General features: G+C 45.7%; 1 protein-coding gene across 5 annotated transcripts in view; it reads left to right on the plus strand.

The window, feature by feature from the left end:
• Positions 1-15432, plus strand: part of NTRK3 (neurotrophic receptor tyrosine kinase 3) — a 215799-nt gene that overhangs the window by 138674 nt on the left and 61693 nt on the right. Inside the window, exon 13 of one of the 5 annotated variants that reach the window (XM_059823724.1) lies at positions 5827-5945. The exons of the other annotated variants lie outside the window; for them this stretch is intronic. Within the exon in view, the coding sequence (XP_059679707.1) occupies positions 5827-5945 (119 nt within the window). Of the gene's footprint in view, positions 1-5826; positions 5946-15432 lie in introns of those variants that run through there. 5 annotated transcript variants of the gene reach the window in all.

Consider the following 15432-nt stretch of genomic DNA (forward strand, 5'->3'; position numbering starts at 1 on the left):
GAGACTAAGCTCTGCGTGTTGTGGGTGAAACTGCTGGGTGCCCAGTCCTTCCCCCTTCCCTGGTCCTCTTACAAGTCATTTCACATACTCTGGCTTCAACCTAACAAAAACAAAACCGATGAGGCCCAACTGATCTGGCTGCTTTCCATCACGCAGTGGGCCTCTGAGTGGCTTTAAATAGCTGCACCTCTGTGCAGTCTGGAGAGAAGCATTGGCTGTGCCTCTGGACAAGGAGGGTAGCTTTGACTCAAATCACAGGGCATCTCAGACCTGAAAATAGCCTTTTCATTTTGTCCTTGGTCTTAAATAGATTTTTTTTTTTTTTCCTTCTTATTTTTTATTTTATACCCTGGTAAGTGCTTTCCTACTTTGGGGCTTTTCCTAAGGGGGATCGGTGGGGAATCTTGGAGCTCTGCCTCCGCCTGAGCTATCAGGCTACATCATTTAGTATCTTGGAACTACTCCATCCATGAAAGAGTTCCAAAGAAAACAAACTTGTGATCCCGGCTAATACAGACACGGCCCACATTACCGGCAGCAACAGTAGAAATGCAATGGATACTGGAATTCCTCTGACCAAAGGTTTAATGAATCTTACATAGTCTTAAAGAGCTCACTGTGTGGAAAGCTGCGAACGCTGCCCTTTTCTCAAGGAACATTGTTCAGCTGTTGAGTGCCTGTGGTATTCTCCTACCCCTTCCTCTGCTCTAGTTAAGCATGAGAGAAATTTGTGTGGAAATGGGATCTTCTGGATCCATTTGCTTCTGCTGTTTCTCTTTCTCTCAGCCCATCTCTTCCCTTTCCTGCCCTCAAAAACACATGCAGTGCTGCGATCCCCCGCCCATGATTTTGGGTTGTGGAGAAGGTGAAGATGCCACAAATCGTAGCTAGAGCTCCATCTAGCACATTCCCAAGAGGTTTCCAGTGACGTCAAGTCTCGTTGACTAAAGTGGGATACTCTTATGCCTGAGGTTAAACCATGGAAAATGAACAAAGATACAAGGTGAGCAGCTGTGGAGGGGAATAAGGACCTTGTTTTCATGAAAATGAACAATCATAAGCATTTCTGTAGCTCTCGGAGCCTTTCTGTGAATCTTAAAAGAGCTGTTATCTACTTGAAGATCTGCTTGAGGTCTGTGTATCGGTGTGAAATTCATCTGTGGGCTGAATTTTCTTGCGGTTCTCCATTGTGGTCAACAGTGTTGGGCTGGTGTAAATGAGAGGAGGTCTAGGCTCTTTGACGTTACCTTAGATGGTAGAGGAGATGATGTGCTTATCCGCAGCTGAGAGCATCAGGGAGAACTTCATGGTGTGCTTCTGCTGAGCTTCTGTGCCCTGCTTTGTTGTGGCAAGTGAGGCCTCAGGCCGGGTTGCATCTTGCCCTGCTATATGTTGGGGGGGGGGAAGAAAAAAAAGAGGGTTTTGTATCATAGCCCTGCAGATGAACCCATCCATGACAGGAAACCCGGATTGCTGTGTTGCTTTCCCCTCAGATATAGACATATCAGTCCTGGCTTTGACTAGACGGATGGCTGTTTCTTTCACTCTGGATGTGGGCCAGGCTTGATGGTTTTCATGCCTTCTTTGATGCTATTCATACTTCATATCTGTGCATAGAGAAAGATAAAATGTACACTGTCGTTGGAGTCTCCTATTGCTTTTCCTTTATATCATAAATTCTGCTGTAATGCAGAAGAGAGATCAAAGCTCCGTTGCCTAACGTGCGCTGTGTGGATAGCAGTGTTATGTTTGGCCAGCTCGTTGCCCCTAATTTGCTCTTTTTGTTTAACCCATTTTTGCCAGGTGTTACATGGCATCCCATTGCTTTTCTCATCCATTCCCACAGCAATTTATGCTGCTGTTTTAGAAGCAGTTTCCACTCTTGGGTTTTCAAAACTGGGCTGCACCACTCCTGCTGTGGCGGATGGGGTTGCCGTGAGGAGTTGTGCATCGGTTTCTGCGTCGTTCCCTTGCCTCCCTGTGCCATCTTCCCCGCTGCTCTTCTCAGGTGACCTGGAGCAGCCTCAGATCTCAAAAGCCCTAGAAGCGTGGTATATTTGAATGGTTGCAGTTTTACCAGAAGGCAAACAGTGAACGCCAGGTGAAATAGTCTGGTTTGTCTCCTTAGTCTTGCTCTCAGTCAGTGGAGGAAGGGTGTTCCTTGCAGGGCACTGTCTGTAGGCTGGACTCGGTATGTGCTGGGGCAGAGTGGCTGAGACCCACTAGCCGGGGTGTTGGGAAATGCAAGACAGCTCTGGAGGACTAAGTGGATGGCCAGGTTTGAGGACAAAAACTGATTGCATGGTTCGGTTGCCTTCAATGTTCTTGTCCTTTCATTGCCGCATCCTTCCAGCCTGCTTAGAGAAATGTCCCATCTGCCCCCTCCATCTCAAGCTGTTAGAGCTGCACAGCAAATCTGAGCTCATTTCTCCTTCCCTATCCTCCAACACTCTCCATACATTTAATCCACTACCATACCATGGCTATTATTAGAGACAGTATCAGGTTTTGATTTAAAAAGTGGTCTCACTAGAACAGGGAGAAGCACAAAGTTTAACCTGTCAGACCCTTCCCAATTTCGTAGGTCTTTGGACATGCTTTTGATTTGAATCTACAAGGTGGGGTTTTTTACCTCTTTACTATTTTCAGGCTTGTATATTGGAATTTCCCTCCAAATCTACAACCAACATCAAAGATAGTATTTTTCCTCCCATTTTCCAGCTAGCACTGACAAATGTGAAACTCCACAAAAGGAATTGTTTTTAAAATTTCCCCAACTCCTTCTAAGAAGGTGAACACTTTTCTTTGTCTTTTTTTTTTTCTTTTGGGAAAAAAAAAAGTAAAACAAACCCCCCACATTCTTTAAGACATTTCCAAGCTAGTTTTTCAGAAGCTAATAGCTTTGATGGTAGAAAGACAACATTTGTCATAGCAGCATCCAACTCTGAACCTGTTGAGATTCACCCATTTTAACCCTGGACATCTCAGTGAACATCATCCATCTCGCATCTGACAGCGAAGACATAAACCTAGCAAGAGCTTTGTTGGTTTCTGCTCCATACAAGAGAATGGGGTTGAAGGTAGCAGTACAGTACGGGAGACAGCAGTGAGGAGGGAGAGAAAACCAGTCAGGAGAGAAGCATGGGTTTTTTTCAGATTCTTCAGGGACTTTAATAAATCAGAAGGAGAGGATGCCAAAATGACCAATGCTGCATTGCTTTCCCAAGTCAGTGGTAGGTGTGTTCAGCCCTTAAGCTTCAGAAATGTCAGTTGTCTTCTTGCCACGTTCCTTATCATCCCTCAGTAGCAACTGCATGTCTGTTATGGGGTAACCCTTGCCGCAGTCCCATTCTGCAAAGACCCTGCTGTCACTGGAGATCCCTGCAGCTGGGATTCACAGCATAGCACTGACGACAAAGAGCAAAGCCCTTGGCATCCCTAGCCTTAATTCTTGCTGATCTTTCACATGTCCCTTTGCTGAGGCTGTGTGTCCCCAGTGGGTTTTTAGGTCTGTTGGATATGGTCCGGCAGAAGTGGAATTGCCTTAATTTAGCAGAGCTAAGAAATGCAAAGAAAATAAAGCAGACAGGAGTGCTCCTTGGAGATACTTGGTATTGTTGAGCATAGACTTTCCCAGCTATCCTTTGGTGGCCATAAAATATATTTATACTATGAAAAACAAAACACGATAAATAGTGATGTTCAGGGATGCCATGTTTATTTGTTTCCCAGTGACTTTGATAAGAAATGGACTTAGTTTACATACACATTTCTAAGCATCAGCACTTTAAACTCTGCTTTGGCTCTGAGACTTGAGCTGAGCTCTTTCTCACTACTAATGATATTTCAACACTTGGAATTTGCCTATGAATTTTGTTTATGACACATAAACCGAAGCTGAGCCTGCCTTACTCTCCCATGTGGATCAGCCCTTCAGGGCCACTGAGAATAACAGATAGTTTCCCCCAAACAAGTTTAAACAGTTCCAAACCAAACAAACAGCTTTTGTCTGTATCCTAAGTTTCATCAAAAGAGGCATGTGTTTGATGAGCAGATGGGATAAGATAGTGCAGGGAAGAAACAGAAATAGATCTAAAAGCTAAACTAGAAAGAAGAAATAGGAAAAAAACCAATCTGACTGGTGTAGATTCGGTGTGAGAAACTTTCTGTTCCTAGCCTAGTGGAAAGCACCTTTTCTGTTGAGATCAATTCACAAGGCTCTGTGCTGCTCTAGTGATGCCAGCGTTGGGCTAACTTACCTGATTTGTTGAGGATCCTGTGACTGTATGAGGAGCAGGAGCATTTTCCAGACCTTAGAGCAATTGTGTAGCCAAGACATTCCAGTAATTTTCTTGGAAAAACCCTTTGGGCCCATGAGAAGTTGGGACAGACTAGAGCAATCCCCAGGATCCTGCCATGCATGTCTTGGTCCTGGCAACTCGGTCGATCTGCATTGGGGAATTTGGTAAGCCGGCGTAGAAGCCTCTTACGTCTACATACTTGATCAGAGCTAAGAGCAACTTCACTGCAGTCTTAGCAGCTATCTTCAGTGACCTATGCCTATTCCTGCCATGTCTTTTTCCAGTTCATTGGCATGGCCTCAGTTGCAGAAATACTGTTACAAACCGGTGTCTGAGAAAGTAATGTAAAAAATGATAAGCTGACACCTGAAGACAAATGCATGGGTCTTTTCTGCAAGAACTTGCAGGACTTAGAGCAAAAGATGACAGAAAACAGGGATTCAAGTCAGGAAGAAGGGAAATGTAGGCTGAACAACCTGATGTAGGCTAAACCATGGAACCAGAATGTGCCCCCCTTCAGTTAGACCTTGTGGAGAGGGCTGTGGGACTGGATGTCTCAGCAGAAGGATTCCCTCCTGGAGCTTACATCCAGCGCTCCACAACAGGTTTGCTCCCTCCAGTCCAGAGAACTATTCTCTGACAAGTCCTGAATATTTGCTTTTATTTAGCTTCAGAGAATAATGTTAATCTTTAATGGTAATTAACATCTAATCATTTCTATATTAGAAACATGCTAGTAGTGGGTTTCCCCGGCTGGGGCATCCCAAGGCAGGGGCATTATGAAAAGACGGTTAATACAGCCCTTGAAAACATTATATTTGCCCAGTAAGTTTGTTCAGACTGAAGGAAGGAGCCTGCCTTTGTTCTCTGCTCCACTTATTTTTCCTTTTCATCTGGCCAGTATTTCTGGCAAATCCTTAACCTTCAAATTACTTTTAAAGAGGTGGGGTTGTGTAAAGAGAAGATGCCTCCAGTGTGCAGGTTTTGGTGTAGATGGATGAGCTGGGGCTAAGGAATTCTATGGCGTTATGAGATTTAGGTTTCCCCAGCCTTGCAATGGTACTCTGGCTTCAGAAATGTTAAGCCAGACTAAGTAAATCATGAGAGAAAAGTAGACATAGGAAGGATTCTCCATTTTCCTCACTCCCTCCCAAGGGGAAAGATGGACTAGGTAGGAATTAGGACTTTTCCACCCCTGATTAGTGGGAACCTCTAGAATAGAGTTGTTCCCGGTTCTCTGTCCAGACTGCTTGCATGCCCCTTGTCCTCAGAGCACTTGTGCCTGCACGCATCACATGAAATAATTGCCTGTTCTTTATGCAAAGACAGAGCGAGGTAGCCCTGCCCAGAGAGGGCATTTTGGCTTTAGTTTAACGGCAGTCGTTTGCTGGTTATTCATTTGGTTCTTTTTTAATAATTACATGTGTGTCGATATCTCTCTCTTTTTTTCTAGTTTTGCTCTTTTTTGTTTTTTCGTTTACTTTATTTTGCTTTTTTCTTTTTTCTGTTTTTTTTTCCCCTTTAGGTTTCAGAGAAATTATGTTGAATCCAATAAGCCTCCCTGGACATTCCAAACCTCTTAACCAAGGCATTTATGTTGAGGATGTCAGTGTTTATTTCAGCAAAGGACGTCATGGCTTTTAAAAACTCCTTAAAAGTCCCTGTTCTGATGTCAAGTTTATAGGCTGTGCCCTCAAAATGGTGGGAAGCAGTAAGCGTGGTCTGTATGGATTGAGGTCTCCTCCTAATAGGACTCTACAGCCCTGCCTGTACACACGTTAAAGCCAACTGAAACTGTGGTTTTCTGTCACCAGATAACAGGGTTGTTCTTTTCCTCCAATGGTCGCTGTGTTCGTTAAATATTCCTGCAAGGCACAACAGCAACAATGAGAGCAAATAAAGAGAATTAAAACCCAATTGAAAGGAGTCATCCTAATAACACAGTAAATAATTGTACTTTTGCTTTAAAATAAAACAGAAAACAAAACCAACCAAGCCAACCAAACTGACATCTTTAGTCATGTCCTCCCTGCTTGGAGTTTTCCTTGTAAGCTTGTGTCTTCGCAACACCCAGTGAATGCCGCCATCACCTCTTATGTGGCACCGCCATGGGAGGTCTCCCAGAACGAGCCGAGGCAGGGAGCCTGGAAGAAACTAAAGCAGAATGAAGACTTTTGGTAAGAATAAAGGCAGCCCCGCTCCCAGTTCTTGCACAGAAAATAATGTTGGAAGGAATAATAATGGAAAGAAAAAAAAAATCTTACTTCTCTGACAGGAAGAGAATGTGGTTATCTTTGAAGTGCACATATTCTAGGAGGCTTTTTTTGTTTGTCTGTCTGTCTGTGTGTGTTAGAGCGGCTTGTTGGATCTGACTATATCGTTGTCGTACTGTGGTCTCTCCCTGCTGCTTGAATGATGAGCTTTATCTGAGGAGTTGCCTGGACTTCCCGCGTGGATGGAGAATCCATAGCGCAGGAGGGTCTGTGTCCTTGCCAGGACTAGGGCAGTAAGCAAAGTGGAAACGCATATCAGACACACGCAGGTCCCAGTTGCTGGGCCTTTTCCAGCCCCCTTTAGCTCTCCCCTGTATTCCCACGCATCTAGAGATTGATTGTAACCCAGTCACGTACCCAGAACCATCAGCTCCAGGCTGACTGACTGAAGGAGAGGAAAAATAAGTATTCTATTGCTTTTTCTCTGGCATAAACAGGAATATTGATCCTGTTCCCTGGCCAATACTCATATTCTCTCCCCCTCTCCCATCCCACTTTTGTCTTACTTCATCCAAAGCCTCTCAGATGGAAAAATAAACCCTTTGATCCTGTCCTCAAGAGAAGCCAGCTGCCCTCGTGGCAACTTGCAGGGCTTTTCTTGGACTTTCTGGATGTCACGTGTATGGGAAATACAGATTTGCTCACACATATCAGTGATAACCTATAAGCAAGGCAGATTTTCTCTAGAGGAAAAAAAACCTTCCAAAAGCTTCAGGTGTGGCCAGATCCTTTTCTGAGAGGAGTATTGAACCAGGAGCTTGCTCACCAGCCACTCAGCTTTGCTTGCCTTCTTGGTGGCCCAAGACAACTTTATCACATCAGGGATGCCTCTAAATCACCAGTCCTGAAGGGTCGCTGCCACTGGAAAGAGTCACGGTCCCCCTTCGCCAGAACTGGGCAGAAGCCTCAGAATGGGATGTTCTGCTTCACCCTGTCTTTACAGATGACCTGCATGAACCACCCTGGAGATTGCCAGGAGATTTTATTATCAGCTTTCCCATGGGGATGTCCCTGGGAATATTCCATTCTCTTGCTTCTTCTCCTGGTTCATTCACATAAAAAGGTAAAGTGCAATAGAAGAGTACAGGAGAAACGGTAGCAGATTGCTTTAAGTTAATGGACATGCCTTAGGGGGGCATCTGCGTTAGGATGACGAGGCCTGGCTCGGGTTGGATGGCTTCAGAAACCATGACCAAAACTCCCAACAATATTTCCTGCCCGCATCGGAGCTGGAAATGCAAGAGGTGCATCGCCAGAGAGGACCTGCGGCCGTGTTATTGACACCGCAATTCTGCAGATTCACAGAGTGAGGAGGAACTTCACCAAGCGTGTGAATCACTGGGTGCTTGTCTGAACTGAATTTCCCCATCTCCTGGAAGTCACCCACCTGACCTGGGGATGTCTTGTCCGTCTGAACTGTCTCCTCTCCCTAGCACTGTTCAGGGGACTCTGCTCTCAACTGTATGTATCAGTCATAGAGATACATCCGTGGGCCTGGACCAGAAGCCTATATCCAAACACCCTAGCAGAGGAAGGGTTGAATTTTACAGCTCAGGTCCATCTCTGCTTAGAAGAAATCCTCTGGACCGTACAGCATAATTTAAAGCAGTTCTCCCCACTGTGATCGATGTCTCAATTTGTTTAACACCAATTAAAGTCTCTGGTTCCTCACTGCTGAAAACGAAAGCCAGTCATGGCCGTTTGCAATTGGTGGCTTTAAGTAGCAAGTCTAAGGATGTTTTTTTTTTAAATTTTATTTTATTTTTAATTATTGTAAATCATTACCTCATTTTCTGTCAATGAGACTCCTCCATCTTTGAGCATTCTTATCTTGCCATAACTATCATCCTGTGCTAATGGGAAATGGGACGGTCCCTTTTCACAGAGACTATAGGGGTGTTCAATGTCTAGTTTCTTAATAAACACTTTATTTTCTAACGAAACAGCTGCATCAGGTCTCTTCTTTGAAGACAAAATAAATAAACGTTCAGAATAACACATCCTTTAGTCTACTTCTTCATGAGATGGTCCGTGTGTGGGGAGCCTGGTTTGTTTGCTTCTTCGGGGGGTGTGGAGGGTGGGATTTACAGTTGCGATGTGAACATTGCTCAGCTGCTCTTGCTTCTGTCACTCTCGTCAGGCACAAAGATGTTTTCTTGCCTGAGAGCTTAGCTGCTGATGATCTCAGTTAACAACCTGTTGTTTTTTGTAGCTCAGAACGGTCATATTCTCAGGGACAAGGCGGTACTGCCGGGAGATGGTGCCAAGACAAGTTTCTACACTTAGTGGAAGGAGCTTTATTAGGAGCCTTATCTCTCAGGGAGCTTGACACTAAAAGATTGTTCTGGCTGCAGTGCTGTTGTTTCAGAACATTCTGTTGCTGCAGGTCTCCTTGCTTGCCTGTGCAAATCGCTCTCCTGTTGGGTGTTGGACTGTTGTCCCTTCATCAGGGACAATTAGCCTCCTATTAAGCTAGCGAGGATGTGTGTGATGTAGAGGCGGTGGGGTACAAGTGAGTGCTGCACTTGGGTTACTCGTCAGGAATTCATGTAAGGACAGTTGGCTGTTCCAGGAGAAGAGAGGAGCCACTCTGCAGTGTGCGGGGCTCTTCATGAGGATGTGTCTTAGTAGCTGTGTCTTACTGTCGTTAATGGGAGATGTCATTCATGTGACTTAAAGCTGCTGTGCCAACCTGCAGGTGACTGTGGGCATGAGGCTGGGGGTGTGTTTGAGCGGATATTGGTGGATGGTGCTGGAACCCTCTTAGAAAACCTGGTGAGAGTTTTGATGAACAAAACAGAAACACGTTTTCCAGCATCATTCTGTTCCTATAACTTCCTGGCATGACTTTCAATGATGCTATGAGTGAATTTCTGCATGCTATTCCCTTCTAACGAGTATGCCTCTAGAAGTGATTGGGTGCTGTGGTTCACAGGATTAGGTGATGGCTGAGATCTTCACCTTTGCAGGGATGTTCGTGATGCCCGAGACAAATGGTTGTCTCCTGACATATAACCTTACATATAGGATGGGCAGCTGAGCTGCATTGGATTTCATCTCTATTTCACTTTCCTTTCTGAGGTGTGGGAAACAAACATGGGTGTTGGAAGATCTGCCTTTTCCTCCCCACTACTCCAGGGTCTGTTATCAGGTTTCACAGCCCAGAAACTTTGCAAACAGGGGGTTGATTAGCCAATTACTTAGGTTGCTGGTATGGTCAGCCTTAGTTCACTTTGCTTTATATTTCAGGGCAACTGATTCCTTACGTACGAGTTCCTAAGATGATTTTGATGCTGCCAGTTCCCATGGAGCTAGCTTAACTATGCCTGTTACTCTAACATGTACTGCAGAGGGGTTGGGCACTTGTTTCTACTTGTGCTTGCTTCTTGGCTGCATGTGTTGCCTGATGTACCCCTGTGAAGGCTTTGTGCTCTTCGAGACAGCTGGACTGTGAGTTGATACTGTTGTCTTGCTCTCCCTTCCCACACTGGTTTCAAATGGCTCTTGAGCTATTTACAGAGCTTATTACTGAAGGAGCTTGGGGTACTGGTTTGGTAGGGTGCAGGCAGTGGTGCGTATCAGATCGTCCTAAAAATCACAACCCTGACTTCTCAGTTCTTGTAGATTACGCATGTGAACAAACAGAGAAGCAAAGTTTTGTTTCCTTGTGTTTTCACTCTAAAAAGATGGAGTCACTTTTCTTTTAGTTCATGCCTGGAGCGAGTGTGATGGGCACGGTGTGATTCTGGCACAATACCTCTCTGCATGATGGAAGAAACACGTGGCCTGATGGGACCTTAGGATTGGACTTGCCGCAGGCAAGTGTTTGATGTGTGCGATGCTATAAGTCATGATTGGGGTATACTGAGTCTCTATAGCTGCTTATCCAAGTTGCACAGGATGAGTCCTGATGTTTTTGCTGCTCTTTTGTTTATTTAGACTTTTAAGGAGTCAGCCCTTCTTTCTCAAGAGGCTGGAGCTTCTTCGAAAGGGCTACTTTTCTCTACCACCACGTCTTTGGCCTTTCCAGCATGTGTCTGTGACCGGGGTGGTGGGGCAGAGGTCCCAGGAGCTGTGGACACTCAGAGGAAGGTGCTTCTGCTGCTTCAGCAAACTGCAGCAGAGCATCACTGCTCTGCTCCGATTTGTACCCAGAACAAGCTGCAGATCCTTGGGGTTAAGCCCTGGCATTAGCAGAGGATAAAGAGGCCTAGATATAGCAATAAAGCTAAAAACCACAGGTTTGGAGGAGCAGCAGGAAGAGAGCATGCAAGAAATCAATGCCGGGTGACTTCATTTTTGCCTAATGTTTTGAAGCAGTTCTGGTGTGGTTTATGCAATGAGTCAAAGAGGCCTTATTAACTATTTACCAGTGCCTGCAGATCCTGACCAATTGACAGAAAAGTTTAACAAGCTGCAGGGAAGTGTGTACAGCTGCTTTGAAGGGGAAAGAGTGTGAAGGGAGACCAGCACACACAGAGCTGGAAAAGGTGCTTTACCTGGCAAAGTGATGTATCTTTCTCTGCTGTTGTGGTACATTTTGCTTTGCCTGTATCTTTTGTGGTTTCTCTGATGTCCTCCCCACACTCCCCTCATGACAGGCAGGCTCTTTGGTGGTGCCAGCCTGTGGTCTGATGCCACAGAGCATCAGCTGCGGGCTCCACATCTCTGGTGGCCTGAGCTTGTTGTGCCACGGGGGTGCACTGCAGGCTGTAGGGCATCCTACCCCAGGTACAGACCATGGGGGATCACATAGATACTGCTTTGCCTTGACCCCTAAAAAAAACCATAGGAAACCCAATAGTAAAAATAAGTTAATTTGTCCAACGTGGCTTCGTGCTTCTTGTAAACTGACATGTGGGGAATACACAGATGGCTTAGGGATGCAGATCCAATACGCCTCTGCTTCTGCTGGGAGCTCAGTTTGATTGTGTCAGCTCCTGGTGTTGTTCTTCAGTTCCGAATTTCACCTCCTTGGATGCACCATCGGAGTTTTGGGGGTTGTTTTTCCATCTTCCTTATTGGGATTTGGTAATTGGTTTCCAGAGAAGTGGTAAGTGTCTTACTAAAATCAGTATAGAAATTCAAAAGACTGTGTTAACCGAGCTTCTGCAAAAAGACAGTGTTAACTGAGCTTTTGCCAGACAGCGCTTTTGAGGTGTTCAGTCTTTGAGTTTGTCAAGAGCTAGAATAAATCCCAACCCACACTCCCAGCCCCGGTGAATAAATGTGGGATGATTCCTTCACTACGTGAAGATGGTGGTCTCTCCAGCAGTAAAGCAGAGTGCAAGTACACGACAATTATATTTGAACTTTGTTATTAAATTTGAACTTGTGAGTGTAACTGCTGACTAATCAGGAGGAATAAATTTTGGTTGTTCTCTACAAAGCGGAGGAATTCATTCCAAGCACTGGTTAAAATGATTTGCTCTGCTGTTAGTGAGTCATTTGTGACCTGTGCCCAATTCCTGCAGATGAGTTGACTTTTTGTAAGGATGTGCCTATGATTTCAGACTACTTGGCCTTACCCTCTGAGGGTTTGCTTCAAATATTCATGTTGTGTGACGGGCTGACTGGTGCTGCTTTTGCTCTCAGGTTGGGTGAGTGAATGTTTTAGACAGGCAGCCAGAAATGTAATAAGCAGAGATGCTCTTCAGTAATCTGGTATTTGGGGTTGTCCTTAACCCCATGTTTCTGTTTCGTGTCTTGGGACTGGTACCACCCCACCAGGTCTGTCTGCAGGCAAGAAAAACTGCTGTTCCCCAGGCCTTTGGAATAGTTAAGAGCTTGTTTTCAGTACAAGTAGCCTTCATGGCTCCAGCCTGAATTTTGGGAGCAGCCTGTGTCTGATCTGTACGTGGGTCTCCTTCCGCTGATCGCAGCACAGTCGCTGCTGGAGGTCAGCCTATTTCATGAGAAGTCAGAAAGAGCCAGACTGGAGTCACATTAGGCTCGGTAAACTGCCAGGATGTCTGAATAAGCTAATCATGGCCAGGTCATCATTATCTTAAGTGAGTCAGAGATGTGTCTAGGCTGTTTATTAAGATAATTGGGAAAGGGAGGGAGGGAGGGATATTTGCAGTCTGTGGACTAGACTGGTGAGGTGGTGGAGTGTATTGCAACATCTGATACAAGAGAGAAGGAGCTCATGGCTTGCAAGTTGATGTTCTGCACGTGTCTAGGGCCTGGTCCCGCGGGGATTCAGTCCCTGGTGCCAATAACAGGCATGTAAGATGGCATCATGATAAGGCAGTATGCACATTTCAAACACCACCCATGTGAGCTCGTCTTGCCAGGCCAAAGAGTTTGTACCTCTGTTCAGATTTCCCATGAGGTCTTGTTGCCTGGTAATTTTAGAGAGATTCTGGATCAACAGAGCATTTTGGTTTTGCTGCATCAGTGCCAAGCAGTATTCGGGGACAACAGGAGCAGCTGTGCAGTCACTCCTTGCTTGGTAGTACCTGGTCCAGTCCCCTGTAGACTGTTGAAGGTGGCTGCAGGTTTGCTTTGTGTTTCCTGAGACACATTTGTTCATCAAATGGTGCCAGAGGAGGTTGCAAGTTTAAGAGTGTTTAAGCTCCAGTCATACGCTCAGCGCTGCTAGAACAACTCCAGAGGTACACGTCCCCCAAAGCCATCACATTTTACAGTGCACAGACATTGCAGGCGCCTGAGAAAGGACTCGCCTAAAGACAGGTAAGTGTCATTTTTCTCCTTCCAGGGAGCTATTGTGTGTAATATGCTGAAATCAGACCTCTAGCAGGAATTATTTTGATGGATCTGCTCTAAATGCATAAAGGATAACTGACTGCATTAGACAGTATCAGTGAGAAACTGTCAGTCCCTGCTCAGGAACTAGCAGGGGCTCTTCTGGCTGGAAATGCTGCAGATCTGGCACTGTGTGAGAGCCAAAAACCAGAAGAGCCAAGTGCTGCTGGAGACTGGGGTTAACCCCCACCGCTGCTCCTGTTTGACAGCCCAGGTCAGGGCTGGCGGCTGGGGGATGCAGCCGTTGTGCCAGCAGGTATGGCAGAGCTGTGGGAGGTGTTCGGCATGGCTGTTCATTCCTTTAGAAAGCTCGGGAGCACAGAACTGTAAGGGTGGCTACTTGATGGTAGTGCCAGTCTCTCATTTTCATCGACAATAAGCAAAAAAGGCTCTGGTGTGCCTTAACCTTCCTGTCTGGTGCCAGCAGAGCATGCATTTTGGGTGGATTGCCTCTTTTGCAGCCATATGAAACACTTAGCACTCAATCCCAAGAGAAGATCTGTAGCCACAGCTTCAGAAGAAGGCACCAAAGTCCCTGACGGTGCATCTTGGATGAAAATACTGTCCTGTGATTAGACTGAAAGTTCAGTTTAATCCTGTTAAACTCAGAGCGGACTCCTGGGAGTTGGGTCCTGTTCTGTGTAGGTCCTTAAGCTCCTCTGCATGACTGTAATGTGTGAAGCTTCTAATATTGTGCCAAATTTCCTTCCCTGGATTCAGTGGTGCTGGCTTGAGCCTCAAAGAAAATGCACAGATTGATATCAATAGCAGTTTTACAAGGGAAGGAGAATATCTCTCACCAAAAAACCAGAATCACCCTTAGGAAATAAAGAAGACTCCTGACCATAAAAGATATCGTCAGGTACACCCAAATGGGTAAGGATTGACAATGTCCCTTCTAAGGAAGAAGATCTCTAAGACTCCAAAGAGCAAGGAAATGTGGTGATCATGAGCTGCAGATACAGCATAGACTGAAACCTGGCTCTTTGATCCTGAAAGGACTACTGAAAACAAATGCGCTGAACAGGAATATATTTGGGTGACCCCTTGAAGGAATGGTTCAACCTTCTGGGGTATGTCTGTGCCATTAGTTTATGACACTGCGAAGCTCAGGTTTGCCAGCTACCTGGGCTGTTCACCTGCCAGCATGCGGAGAGAGGCATCTTGTAGCTTGCTGGACGTGAGCCATGGAGGACTTTGCTGCCAAGCCTGCCCTGTCTGAGACTTCTCCTTCTCTTGCCTGTGCTTTTGTCTGTGCTCCCTTCTGAGTAAGGATGGATTCTCACAGGCTTGGAGATTTCACCAGAACTTACCCAGGCTCATGCTTAGGTTCCCCAACAAGAAATCAGAGGATGGCCATCTCTTCGGTTGGACAGGAGGTTACTTTGACATAACATCCTTGGAATTGCCCGAAGTGATGTTCTTTTCTGGAGAAGTAAGTAAATGTTCACTGATCATGGTGCAGGGTTGTGTGTATGTTTGTGTTTGTATGCACAGTAGGAATCAAATATTGATGGTGGAAAGGTGGTGTTGGATTTCCAAGGGAAGAGACAAAATTGTTAAATGTGATCTACTGCCCAAGGCAGACAACTGGAAGTTGGGATGGTAAAGTCCTCAGTGGATTAGGCTGTGACATGGAGGTAAGTTTTTGCTGCAGCTTCCTCATCTGTAAGCCTGTATAAATTATTTAAGTCCCCCACAGTGCACTGGTGGTATTTGTACACTCTGGCTGCCTGGGATGGATGAGAAGAGCCTGGCTCTGAGCTGGTCCTGGGAGTGATTCAAGAAAGCAAATTTTGAGACCCTCAGCAGCAAACGCATCTCTGTGTCATAGAGGCTGAGCTGGGGTCTCCCGCAGAGCTCAGCTTCAGGCTCAGAACAGCTTCTGGGTCTGCAAAGAAGCGGGGAGCCGCAAGGGTCCTTTCCCAAAGGACATCCCTGCCCAAGTGCAGGCATCACACATGCTGCTTCCTGCTCCCTCACAACACCCTGAATAAAGACTCTTTGTTCAAGGAGATATAGATTATATATATTTTAAGGCTCCATGAATCATTCATAGCCCAAAGATAAAACCAAGCATCAGAACTAAG

The sequence above is a fragment of the Gavia stellata genome, chromosome 13 (assembly GCF_030936135.1).
Source record: "Gavia stellata isolate bGavSte3 chromosome 13, bGavSte3.hap2, whole genome shotgun sequence".
Taxonomy (NCBI): Eukaryota; Metazoa; Chordata; class Aves; order Gaviiformes; family Gaviidae; genus Gavia; species Gavia stellata.